Genomic DNA, 13,058 nt, shown 5'->3' with positions numbered 1-13,058 from the left:
GGGGCTCGGGCCGCGTGACACAGGACGGCCCCGGCGTGTGGGGACCGGAGCAGGCGGCCAGCAGGCCAGGGGCAGCTCTGGGGCCATCTGCACTGGCCGTGCGTCCCGAGGACCTGGGCTCAGGTGGAGACCCCCTTCAGGGGTCCTGAAGGCTCTGATGGAGAAGGGGCTTCGAGGAGGCTCCTCAGCCGTGCACACCCTGCCCCCCCAGGTCAGATGAGGAGCGTGGAGGTCACGGGGAGCTCTGGTGGGGACATTGCGTCCATGGGACTTTCTGAGTGGGAGAGAAGAGGGGCGGAAAACTAGAGAGAGCGTGGGCAGGCGGCTCTTTGAGAAAGAGAAGCAGGGAGAGTGGACTGACTTCTTTGCTCCCCCACCCCCTGGGGCATCTCTGGGCCTGCTCCACTCCCACACCTGCTGGCATGCCAGCCTGGCCCCCCGGACCCGCTGGCCTGAGCCCTCACCTGCCACACACACGGACGGCTCCCAGCGAGGGCCGGGGGTCTGGCTATGGTAGAGAGATTAAATAGTAATTTTAGTGTGTGAGCAATGGTAATGAACCTGAAAAACTGTATGAAGTGGATAGATTCCTAGAAAAGTCTTAAAAATGTCAAAATTGGCAGAGAAGAAATAGAAAACTTGACTAAACCAAGAAAGAAATGGAAACAACATTCCAAGCCCTTCCTTTCTGAAAGCAAACCCAGGACCCACGTGGTTTGAAGGTTGCGTTCTTCCAAACTTTTGAGGGACAGCTAATTTCCACCCTACACAGGTGGGCTTGGAAATGAGAAAAGGATATCCAGAGCTGCCTGATAGATTCTTTGAGGCTGGTCTTGATTCCAAATCCAAATCAGGACCACACAGAAAAATCTAGGTCTACTACTGTGAGGCTAGATGTGAGGATCGTGTGCTCAGTGAAGGGAATTGCCCTGAACTGTGATCCCAGCATTGCACCCTCAGCACCGTATCCTCAGCACTGCACCCTCAGCACTGTACCCTCAGCACTGCACCCTCAGCTCTGCTCTCCCAGCACTTCACCCTCAGCACTGTACCCTCAGCACTGCGCTCCCAGCACTTCACCCTCAGCACTGCTCTCCCAGCACTGCACCCTCAGCACTGCACCCTCAGCACTGCGCTCCCAGCACTTCACCCTCAGCACTGCTCTCCCAGCACTGCACCCTCAGCACTGTACCCTCAGCACTGCGCTCCCAGCACTTCACCCTCAGCACTGCTCTCCCAGCACTGTACCCTCAGCACTGCTCTCCCAGCACTGCACCCTCAGCACTGTACCCTCAGCACTGCTCTCCCAGCACTGTACCCTCAGCACTTCACCCTCAGCACTGATCTCCCAGCACTGCACCCTCAGCACTGCTCTCCCAGCACTGCACCCTCAGCACTGTACCCTCAGCACTGCTCTCCCAGCACTGCACCCTCAGCACTGTACCCTCAGCACTGCTCTCCCAGCACTGTACCCTCAGCACTTCACCCTCAGCACTGCTCTCCCAGCACTGCACCCTCAGCACTGCTCTCCCAGCACTGCACCCTCAGCACTGCACCCTCAGCACTGCGCTCCCAGCACTGCACCCTCAGCACTGCTCTCCCAGCACTGCACCCTCAGCACTGCTCTCCCAGCACTGCACCCTCAGCACTGCACCCTCAGCACTGCTCTCCCAGCACTGCACACTCAGCACTGCGCTCCCAGCACTGCACCCTCAGCACTGCTCTCCCAGCACTGCACCCTCAGCACTGCACCCTCAGCACTGCTCTCCCAGCACTGCATACTCAGCACTGCGCTCCCAGCACTGCACCCTCAGCACTGCTCTCCCAGCACTGCACCCTCAGCACTGCACCCTCAGCACTGCGCTCCCAGCACTTCACCCTCAGCACTGCTCTCCCAGCACTGCACCCTCAGCACTGCTCTCCCAGCACTGCACCCTCAGCACTGCACCCTCAGCACTGCTCTCCCAGCACTGTACCCTCAGCACTGCACCCTCAGCACTGCTCTCCCAGTACACGAGGGGTGTAGGGCCCAGCCAGGGGGGCTGCACGGCACTGAGGCCTGTCAGCTCACCTCATCATGGAACGAGATTCCTGAAAATATTCTCTGATACCAATCAATGCAGAAAAAGCTTTTGATAAAGTTCAACACCTATTTGTCGTTAAAGCTCTTAGCAACCAGGATCAGAAAGGAACTTCTCTAACTTGATGAAGTTTAAATACCCAAACCCTCCGCATACATCATAGTGAATGGGAGACAGGTACGTTTCCTCTAGTGTCAGGAGCAGGAAGGAGCCCCACTCTCAGTTTTAATGGGGAAAGGAACAGAAATGGGGGTAACGAGGACAGACCTGTCGTTCCTCTTCTCCCGGCCACCCACCCTCCGTCCTGGTCCCCGCTTTGCCTTTCCCGAGTCCCCGAGCTCCTCTTAATACACTCAGCAATGGGTGGGTTGCCACTCGGGTCTCCCCAGCGAGAAGGCACAGGCGTGGGGGGGAGGGTTTGCTCTGTTCTGTTCCCTGCTGTCCCAGCACCGGTCTGTGTTAACTCGTGAGCACTCAGTAGATGTTTGTTTTATGGATGGTTGATTTATTCATCCAGAAATGCACTCATATATGAACTGAATCGGTTCACAAATACTAGAACTAAGTTCAGCAAGGTTGCCAGTTACAAGACCACCCTGTAAAAATCAGGAGCTTTCTTCTCCATCAGTAGTGACCAACTAGAAAGTACAAAAAAATGATCATTTACAATAGCAACAGAAACTTATCGTAAGGTATCTGGGAATTCACCTAACGAAGAATGCCTAAGATCTCTATGGAGAAAAAGTTTACAACTCTGAAAAAAGTGAGGAAAAAAATGAGAGATGTAGCACAATATCATTTACTTAATATAAAAGTGATTGCATAAAACTGTAAAAACAAACAATGATTATCTATGGGATGGGGGTGGGGTTTAAACGGGAAATATAAATATATAAAAGCTGAAAAGGCAGAAAAAATGTGATATTTCCTTTTCTTAGAGCTTTCCATTCATGTCTTTTGTTTTTCTATTGGTTTTTAGGGGTTTTTTTTCATATTGATCTGTAGCAGTTATTTATAGTCTCATATCATGTATGTATAAATGTTTGTTTCTACTTTGTCCGTTATCTGTGGCTCTGTTTATGGTATTTTTTGCCATGCAAAATTATTTAGTTTTTACACCATCATTTATCCATCTTTTATGTTACAGTTCAGCTTTTGCTATACTTGGAAAAGGCTTTCGAGTTCTGCAATTAATTTTTAGCTTCTCTCATTTTCCCCTATACTTTTACTGTTTAATCCGTCTGGAGTTTATTTTAGGGAAAGAGTGAGAATCTAGTTTTATCTTTTTTCCAGATGACTACCCATTTGCACTAGTTACCTATTGCCCTTTGACCGATCACTCCAAAACTTAGCATGTGAAAACAGCAGCGGTTTACTCTCTCCAAGTCACTGCGGAGTCCTGAGCAGCTCAGGCTCGCGCGTGGTCACGTCACGCATCTTCCGAAGGCTCCCCGGGGGGTGGGGGGTTCTGCTTCCAAGCCGGCTCCCTGCTCCTGGGCTGCTTGAGCATCCTCAGAGCTGGCAGCTGAGTGAGCCCGGGAGCAGGCAGGAAGCCGCGGTGCCTTTTATGGCCAGGTTAGGTCTTTGCAGTGGAAGTGACAAGGAGCACCCTGGGGGCCTGGAGCAGAGCCCAGCCGCCTGGCATTCACCTGGTCCTGCACCGCTGGTCACTTCTCACCTTAGAGCCCTGTGCCCGGAGGCCCTGCGGGTGTCCTTTGTTGTGACCTTGAGGGGTTGAGTGGGTACTGGGGTGCCACCCAGAGCTCAGCCCCCGGTGAGTGTCACCCGCTGAGGTGCAGTGGAGCCCAGAGACACATCTGCCAACAGCCTCTGTTTTTGCTTTTACTAGTGCAGCTTCTTTTTCTTTTACAATTTTGAACGAATGGACTCCAGGTATTTTGGTTTCCAGTGCTTTCTGTATTCTAGAGGTCCGTGGTTTCCAGCGCAGGGTGTCATGCCCAGGAAAGCGGGAAACTGTCTCCTTTCTCATCAAGGAATGTGTCTTGGGAATTTGTTTCCTGGCTGGTGGTGGGAAGGGTGGGGTGTAGAAGGAGCCAGGACTCTTTTCCCTTGAGAGGGCCAACTATAAGCTGTGGGCTGAGGTCCCCAGGGCGCTTCTGGTCACAGGCAAGGGGCTCCTGCACCCAGGTGAGAGAGCGCCTGAGGGACCTGCACCTGCGCGGTGGCTGGGGTGGGGCCTGGGCCCAGCATCTTCAGGGGACCTGTCCCTCCCGCGGCCTTGCTGGGCCCCTGTGACTGTGCCCTCTGTTCCCGGAGCAGGTCTGCGTGCCCGTCGAGTCCTCGAGCCCTCTGGTGGTGAGCAACCAGAAGGAGGTGCTGCGCTGCTTCACGGTGCTGGGTATGAGGCCGCGGCCTGGCTGCTCTGGGGGGCGGGGGGCCCCTTGTCTAGTGTGCTGCCCGCCTGTGTCTCTGGGGAGCATACAGCCAAGGCCTGGCTGGGCCGCAGCCCCGAGCGTCCGGCCTCGCTGGCCGCCGGGCCTTGCTTGTCTTGGAGGTGCAGACAGCCAGCAGGGGGCGAAGGACAGCTCGTTACGAACAGTTTTTGACGAGCGCTTGCCCTACAGCCTGCTGTTCGCCTGACCGCCTGCTGGCCTTCCTGCTGCCCAGGCTGGACACCAGCAACGAGAGGACCCGTGTGGGCACCCTCCAGGTCGTGAGGCACGTCATCAACTCGGCCGGTAAGTGCCCTTGGTGGCGCAGAGATGGAAAAGGCAGACATTGTCCAGCTTTTAGGTGAAAAGGAACATCTTGCTTTGAATTCTTTAAATATTTTCCCCAACTTTCTATTTTGTAAAACTCCAAACTTTTTGCAAAGTTGCAGCAATAGTGCTCATCTGCCCCCCAGCAGGTGTCCGTCACTGACATTTGCTCTGGCCAGCTGGCTGCAGGCAGTGGGGCACAGCGCCCCTGATCTGGGCCCGGCAGCTGCCACGTGCCCGCTGCTGTGGTGGCTCAGGGTCCCGCTGACCTGTCACGCTGTCTGCCGCGGCTGCCGCTCAGTGTGGGGTCTGTGCACAGGCATATGTTGCTTAGTTGTGTCTTAGATGTGGACCTTTGAGAAGAGCTGAGGCCAGTTCTGTAGACAGTCCCTCGATTTCCATGTGTCTGATGGTTTCCTCACAATTGGATGGAAGAATTCAGGTTTCTTGCTTTTAAGGCTAATTTAATCAGCAATAAGCTTGAACAGTTTTCACACTTAAGTCTGTTTTTTTCCGGTGAGTCTTGGTTGCTAAACCGTGGCCATGGCCGTGGGCCACATCAGGCCTGCAGCCTGCTTTTGTACAGCCCGTGAGCCGAGAGTGGTTTTCACATGGCAACGGGTTGTACAAGCAAACAAAGAAGAATGTGACGGAGACCACTTGTGGCCCTGGAAGCCTAAGTGTTCTCTGTCTGACCCTCTGTGGAACAAGCGTGTGGACCAGGTGGCGCCTGTGCACTTGGCAGCTCTCGGGTTTGGGGAGTGAGGGGGCAGCACTTGGTGGGCGGGGCCGGGTCCTGCCGTGAGCCCAGGAGCACGTGGCTGGTGGCCTGCTGGCTCCCTGGGGAAGGGTGTTGCTGGGACAGAGAGCAAGGCCTCTCACCCGCCACAGCGCCCTCGGGAGCCCAGGTGCCTGCGGGCCTCGTCTGGGCCTCGGCCGGGCCTTCGCTTCCTCTCTGATCTGCTGTTCGTGGTCATTAGTGGCGCTGAACGTTTTTTACGCAGTCAGCCTCGCTTGCCTTTCCTTTGTTAATTCTTCTCTCGCGATGATGTTCCAAAGTCACTTCATATCCACTTGTCTTTCATTTTTTCCTTTAAGTTCTTTCTCTGGCCGTAAGTGTAGATACGTATATATGGTTAGGACTCGGTGCTCTCACTGCCCAGGCCCCGGGTTTAATCCCTGCTCAGGGAACTAAGATGCTGCAAGCCACGCAGCGTGGCCAAAAGAAAGACGTGGTACATATAAAAAATGGAATGCTACTCGGCCATAAAAAGAATGAAATAATGCCATTGCAGCAACATGGATGGACCTAGAGATTATCATATTAAGTGAAGTAAGTCAGAAAGAAGAAGACATATGCAATATATCACTTTTATGTGGAATCTAAAATATGACACAAATGAACTTATTTACAAAATAGAAACATACAGACAGAAAATAAACTTGTTACCAAAGGGGAAAATTGGGGGGAAGAGATAAATTAGGAGTTTGGGATTAACAGATACATACTACTATATATAAAATAGATAAACAACAAGGTCCTACTGTATAGCACAGGGAACTATACTCAGTATCTTGTCATAAACTATAATGGAAAACAATCTGAAAAAGAATAGATACATAGGGCTTCCCTGGTGGCACAGTGGTTAAGAACCCGCCTGCCGATGCAGGGGACACGGGTTCGAGCCCTGGTCCGGGAAGATCCCACGTGCTGCGGAGCAACTAAGCCCGTGCACCACAACTACTGAGCCTGCGCTCTAGAGGCCGCGAGCCACAACTACTGAAGCCCACACACCTAGAGCCCGTGCTCCACAACAAGAGAAGCCACTGCAATGAGAAGCCCGTGCACCGCAGGGAAGAGTAGCCCCTGATCACCACAGCTAGAGAAAGCCTGCGCGCAGCAACGAACGCAATGCAGTCAAAAAAAAAAAAAAAAAGATACGTATATGTATAACTGAATCACTTTGCTGAACACCAGCAACACTGTAAGTAAACTCTACTTCAGGAAAAAAGTAAAATTTTTAAAAATTATATATATATACATATTTAAATCTCTCCCTTTTGGGGGGCTTGGCCCTTGGTGGTTTCATTTGCTTGTTTACAATTGTGGTAAAATACACATAACATAAAATTTTCCATGCTCATCGTTGTAGGTGTGCACTCAGCAGCGTTAAGGACATTCACATCGCTGTGCAGCCGCCTCCAGGACCCTTTTCATCCTGCAAACCTGAAACTCTGTCCCCACTAAACAACACTCCCCACATTTCAGTCCCTTTTAAACCGCAGGTTTCCTGTGCTCTTTTCTTTCTCTTGTAATTTATCCGTGGAAGAGCCTAGGCCATTGGACCTGTGGAGTTTCACACGGTCAGCTTGGCGGGCTGTGTTCTTGAGGTGCAGATTGAGGTTTTCTCGTCCGTCTGGATTTCTTGCAAATTGGCAAGAACTCAGACTCCAGTCGAGTCCCTTTGGCAAGGCTGTAGGGGGCACAGTGTGTACCGGGCGGCCTCGGCAGCACTGACGCTCGCCGCCTGGGGCACGGCTGGTGCTGCGCCGGTTCGCTGGGTGCCTTGATGAAGAGATGCTCTTCACCTGCCACTCAGCCACGCAGAAGTGTGGCTCATGTAGGAACTGCAGGCTCAGCTGTTGGCTCCTTTGTTTGGTCAGTTTTCAAGATAATACACTGGTCCCCTATCATCTTCTAAAGGTGACCATTGCTCTTTAAAAATATCATAGGGACTCATGAATTCAAACATGTTCGAGAAATTTCAGTTCATTGCAGTTATTACCATTATTTTTTAAATTAATTTTTATTGGAGTATAGTTGATTTACAGTGTCATTTTAGATTCTGCTGTACAGCAAAGTGAATCAGCCACACGTATCCGTATATCCCCTATTTTTTAGATTATATTCCCATCTAGGTCACCACAGAGCACTGAGTAGAGTTCCCTGTGCTAGACAGTAGGTCCTTATTTGTTATCTATAGTTATTACCATTATTGGAGCTCAAATTGTGTCATCTCCGGGGAGTGGGGAGACTTCTTCAAGTTCTAAGTCCTTTGATGATGAACTAAGCTCATGGTGTATATTTCTTGCCCCAGCCTCCAGTTCCCCGTGAGAGGTGGGATCAGGACACACCCCTCCCCTGGGGCTGGCCTTGGAATGACAGCGCCATCACTGTGCTCCCAGTCTCTGTTTTCATTAAAAAAAATTTTTTTTGACCACGCCATGTGGCTTGCAGGATCTTAGTTCCCAACCAGGGATCAAACCCGGGCCCTCAGCAGTGAGAGCATGGAGTCCTAACTGCTGGTCCGCCAGGGAGGTCCCTCTTTGTATTTATTTTTATTAATCTCATGACCACTTCTTGATAGTCACTTTTCACCCCCATTTAAATATCTGAATGCGACTTCCCCGGCGGTCCAGTGGTTAGGACTCCGCGCCCTCACTGCCGAGGGTCCAGGTTCGATCCCTGGTCGGGGAACCAAGATCCCACATGCGGCGTGGTGCAGGCCCCCCCCTCAAAAAAATTAAATAAGTATCAGGAAAGGAAGGGTTATACTGCTGGTTCTCAAAGTGGGGTCCTCAGACCGGCAGCGCCAGCTCACCGGGGAGTGTGTGAAAAGTGAATGCCTGAGCCCACCCGGGCCTGCAGGTTGGAGTGGGGAGAGGGGACGGCGGCTGGTGGTGCTTAACGAGCCTGCTGTGATTCTGATGCCCCAGGAGACCCCCTGACCCTTGCACTTGAACTGGGATACCTGCTCAGCCCGCTCTTTCTCTGCTGCCCTAAACCACCAACCTCCTAGCTTTTTAATTGGGTGAAATAATGTTATTTGCTGAAAAAGGTCATTTCCCCCTCCCGCCCGCCGGAGAGAAATGGGTGGGCTTGTGCGTGTGCGGTCTCCTCCTCCTGCCACGTGGAGGGCCACACTGAGGCCAGAACCCCGGCAATGTGGTCTTGGGCCTTGTGGTGGGGGGCAGACTGAGCCATCTGTCTGTTTCCTGCAGCTGCTCAGATGGAAGTCAAGCAACCCTTTATTCTCTCCTCCATGAAGCTTCCTCTTCTGGATACCAATAGCAAGGTAAGTCAGCGGGCAGCCCTAGCTCCGCCGTGAGCAGCTGCGGGCAGTGTGGCCGCCACTGACCCGGCAGCCACCTCTCAGCCAGGCCAGACCTCAGTGGGCGCGTGCAGGCCTGGGCACCTGCCAAGCTGTGTGTCTGGGACCCCCAGCTTCCTCCTGATGCAGTTAACCAAGTATGAAGTTAGGAAGCGGTCCCCCAAACCACCCTGGGGTTCAATCGTTCTCTAGAAGAACCCCCAAGCGCACAAGAGTCGTCATACCCACGTTATGGTTTATTACACCAAAAAGACGCAGACTAACCTCAGCCACAGAAGAGGCACAAGGGGCAGGCCCAGGAGGCTCCAAAGTCGGACCGCTGTTCTCCTCTCCCTGCGGAGCCGTGGGCAGCCTGGGCTCCCTGGCAGTGCTGTGCCAGCTGCCCCCCAGGGAAGCCCCCAGCCTCGTGTCTGGGGTCTCTGTTGGTCCTCTGTCACGGAGACCTCAGCGTCCAGCCCCTCCTGGCCCGAAGCCCCCACCCTCAACCATCACATGGTTAGGTGATTCAGCGTGGCCGAAGCCTCAGGGAAACGAGGACCCGGGGCTCAGCGGGGACATCCAAGGGCTTGGGGGCGACGCCCAGAGCCGAGGGCAGGGCTGATCCTCCCTCCTCGGGCTCAGCGGCAGCAGGGCCCCTCAGCTGTGTCCTGGGGCTGCCCCGGCCTTTGCGCTCATCCTGGCACCCTGTTCTTGGGACCTTCTGTGAGAGTTTTAGAAGCTACTGAAATGGACCCCAAACCACCTGCATCTGTTTCAGGGCCCCCGTGCCCTGGGTCACCCCCAGGGGGCCACACCGCGTGCCGTCAACAGTGTCCGTGGCCAGACGCACTCAGCCTGAGCGGCCCTCGTGCTCCCACATCGCTCACTCCCTCCAGACCTGTCAGCCCCACGGTCACTCAGAACACACGTGTAGTTGGGGGCACAGGGCAGCGATGTGCGACCTGAGATCCGGGGGCGGAGAGGCGTCACCGGGACACAGGGGAGGGTCCCCAAGGAGGGGCATCGGGCCGCTGTCTGGATGCGGCGTGGGAGCGGGAGGCCCTGGAGGAGGCGCCGCCCCGGGGAGAGGGCGCTGTTTCCGGCTGCGGCGGCACAGCCATTCCTTGGAGCCGCCAGACAGAGTTCTCAAAGGGGCTGGACAGCAGGCTCAGAACTCTCAGGAGTGTTTGGGTGACAAGTGCAGACTCGGGGACCTTGCCCAGAAGGGCAAAACGGGGTCGGGAGATGCCCAAGGAGGCGCCGGCCCGCGTCGGGAGCCAGAGAGCAGCAGGGCTGGTGCCCGGGAGGGGAGGGGCTGGGGGAAAGAGGAGGAAGAGGCCTTCCCCTGGGGATGTGAGCGTGGCCGCAGGCTGGCCTTCGTAGCAGGGGTCTGGGGAGAAGGTGGGGGCAGGTACAGGCGCAGGCAGAGGGAAGGGTGAGATTCCATCGCCCAGCTGGGTCGTCGTGCTGTCCGGCGCTCCTCTGAGGCCCTTGCCGCTCTCCCTCGGTCCGGGCAGGTGAAGCGGGCCGTGGTGCAGGTGATCAGTGCCATGGCCCATCACGGCTACCTGGAGCAGCCTGGAGGCGAGGCCATGATCGAGTACATCGTGCAGCAGTGCGCGCTGCCCCCCGAGGCGGAGGTAAGGGCGCCGCCTCACCCTCCTGCTCCTGGGCCCCTCATTCCCCACCTCCGTCGGGGGCGTTGTCACATGTGCCAGTGATTTGTTGTCTTACCGCTGAGTAGCATTCCGTGGTATGGACGTGCCAGTCTGTTATCCACTCTCTAGAGGAAGGAGACTCTAGTTGTTTGCAGTGTGGCAGTTACGAAAAAAGCCACTGTGACCGTGTGGGTACAGGTTTCTGTGGGAGCATGCGTTTGTACACCTGGGTAAGCACGAATGGAAAGTGTGCATTTAATTTCATAAGAAATTTCCAAACGGTTTTCTGAAGCGGCTGTGCCATCTCATGGCCCCAGCAGCAGCACATGAGAGGCCCTGTGGGCACTTGCAGGCTCGGGTCCGGGCTGTTTGTTTCTCAAGCTGTCCTGACAGGCTGGCATCTCACCAACGACCAATGTTTGCCATCCCCATGTCTTCCTCAAGTGTCTGTTCACAGCTTTTGCCTATTTTTGAGTTGTTTACTTTCTTATTATTGAGTACGGAGTGTTCTTTATATATTTTGGATGCAAGTCCTTTATCAGATTTATGGTTTGTAAATATTTTCTGACAAGTCTGTTGCGTCATACTTATCTTTTTATTTTCTTAACAATGTCTTTCAAAAAGCAGATGTTTTAATATTTTAGAAGTCCACTTTATCAGGTTTTTATTTATAGCTCTTGCTTTTGGTGTTCTAGCTAGTAAATCCTCTCTCAACCAAAGGTCACAAAGATGTTCTCCTGTGTTTTCTTCTAGAAGTTTTAACTTCGAGGTTTTACATATAGATTTGTGATCCATTTTAAGTTAATTTTATTTAATGTGAGGTGTGGTTGTTCAGGCTCATTATTTTGCACGTGGATGTGCAGTTGTCCTAGCACCATCTGCTGAAAAGACTCTTCTTTCCACGTGGATGAGTTGCCTTTGCATCTTTGTCAAAATCAAGTGACTTTGTGGACTCTGTTTTGCTCCACTGGTCTGCGTCTGTCCTTTTGTCGGGACCACACTGTCTTGCCTGAAGCTTTACAGTAAATTCTGGAGCAAAGTAGCATGAGTCCTCTAACTTCAGTCTTCTTTTCTAATTCTTTTGGCTATTATAGTTCCTTCACTTATCCATATACATTTTAGAATCATCTTGTTGATTTCTACAAAAATAAACCTATTAGAATTTTATTTATTTGTTTTTATTTTTGGCTGTGTTGGGTCTTCATTGCTGCACGCGGGCTTTCTCTAGTTGCGGCGAGTGGGGGCTACTCTTCGTTGCGGTGCACGGGCTTCTCATTGCAGTGGCTTCTCATTGCAGAGCACGGGCTCTAGGCGCGCGGGCTTCAGTAGTTGTGGCGCGCGGGCTTCAGTAGTTTTGGCGCACGGGCTTAGGAGTTGTGGCTCACAGGCTCTAAAGCGCAGGCTCAGTAGCTGTGGTGCACGGGCTTAGTTGCTTCACGGCATGTGGGATCTTCCCAGACCAGGGCTCGAACCCGTGTCCCCTGCATTGGCAGGCGGATTCTTAACCACTGTGCCACCAGGGAAGCCCACCTACTATAATTTTGACTGGGATTGTGTTGAATCTGTAGACTCTTTGGGAAGAATTGATATCTTTTGATGAATTGATGTTGTCTTCCCATCTATGAAAATGGTGCATTACATTTACTTAGGTCATCTTTGATTTCTTTCGTCAGTACTTCGTAATTTTAAGCATATAGATTCTGCACATATTTTGTTAGATCTGTAACTATGTTTTTAGTGCTATTGTAATAGTATAGTTTTGTTAATTTCAATTTCCAATTGTTCATTGCTAGTGTGTAGAAATACAGTTGATTTTTACATGTTGACCTTGTATCTTGTGTCCTTACTTTTTATAGATTCTTTGAGATCTTCTACATGGAATGTCATGTTTTCCAATAGACAGCTCAATCTTCCTTTCCAATCTGAATGGCTTTTATTTCTTTTTCTGGCCTTATTGCCTTGGTTAGAATCTCCATTACAATGCTGAATACAAGTGATGAGCGCAGACATCCTTGCTTTGTTTCCATTCTAAGGGGAACACATTCAGTCTTTTAATATTAAAGATTCTGCTTTCAATTCTTTTGAATTTGAAATGGACATAAATGATTGCTTTTTAGGTATTGAATTCCTTGCACTGCCAAGATAAATGACACTTGGTCATGATTTATAATGCTTTTAATATATTGCTGGATTTGATTTCCTGATACTTTGTTGAGAGATTTTGCACCTCTTCAAGAGGGTTATTGGCCTATACTTTCCTGTAATGTCTCTCTCTGGTGATCCTTCATTAGGTGAGTTTGGACATGTCCCCTCCTCTTCTAACTTATGGAAGAGTTTGTGAAGATTTGGTATTTTTTCCTTAAATCTTTGGTAGAATCCGTCAGTGGAACTACATAGGCCTGGAGGTTTCTTTGTTGAAAACCTTTTAACCGTGAATTGTTTCATAGACAAAGAACTATTTAGGTTATCTGTTTTCTTGAGTAAGCTTTGATGGTTTGTCTCTGGGTA

General features: G+C 51.9%; 2 protein-coding genes across 11 annotated transcripts in view; both read left to right on the top strand.

Annotated features, from left to right (window-relative positions):
• Positions 1-13,058, top strand: part of MROH1 (maestro heat like repeat family member 1) — a 68,423-nt gene that overhangs the window by 27,414 nt on the left and 27,951 nt on the right. For all 10 annotated transcript variants that reach the window (XR_009498569.1, XM_059902356.1, XM_059902354.1 and 7 more), the window contains exons 11-14: positions 4,362-4,440; positions 4,667-4,780; positions 8,804-8,877; positions 10,410-10,532. Coding sequence is in view for 9 of the 10 variants with exons in the window: in XM_059902356.1 (XP_059758339.1) it covers positions 4,362-4,440; positions 4,667-4,780; positions 8,804-8,877; positions 10,410-10,532 (390 nt within the window). In the remaining variant the exon portion in view is untranslated. The remainder of the gene's footprint in view (positions 1-4,361; positions 4,441-4,666; positions 4,781-8,803; positions 8,878-10,409; positions 10,533-13,058) is intronic.
• Positions 158-2,954, top strand: LOC132351946 (putative proline-rich protein 21). The gene is made up of 3 exons (XM_059902073.1): positions 158-211; positions 795-1,617; positions 1,689-2,954. The coding sequence occupies exons 1-3, from the start codon at positions 158-160 to the stop codon at positions 2,024-2,026; spliced, it is 1,215 nt and encodes a 404-aa protein (XP_059758056.1). The 3' UTR covers positions 2,027-2,954.

The sequence above is a fragment of the Balaenoptera ricei genome, chromosome 17 (assembly GCF_028023285.1).
Source record: "Balaenoptera ricei isolate mBalRic1 chromosome 17, mBalRic1.hap2, whole genome shotgun sequence".
Lineage (NCBI taxonomy): Eukaryota > Metazoa > Chordata > Mammalia > Artiodactyla > Balaenopteridae > Balaenoptera > Balaenoptera ricei.
This window is presented reverse-complemented; position numbering and strand designations above follow the sequence as displayed.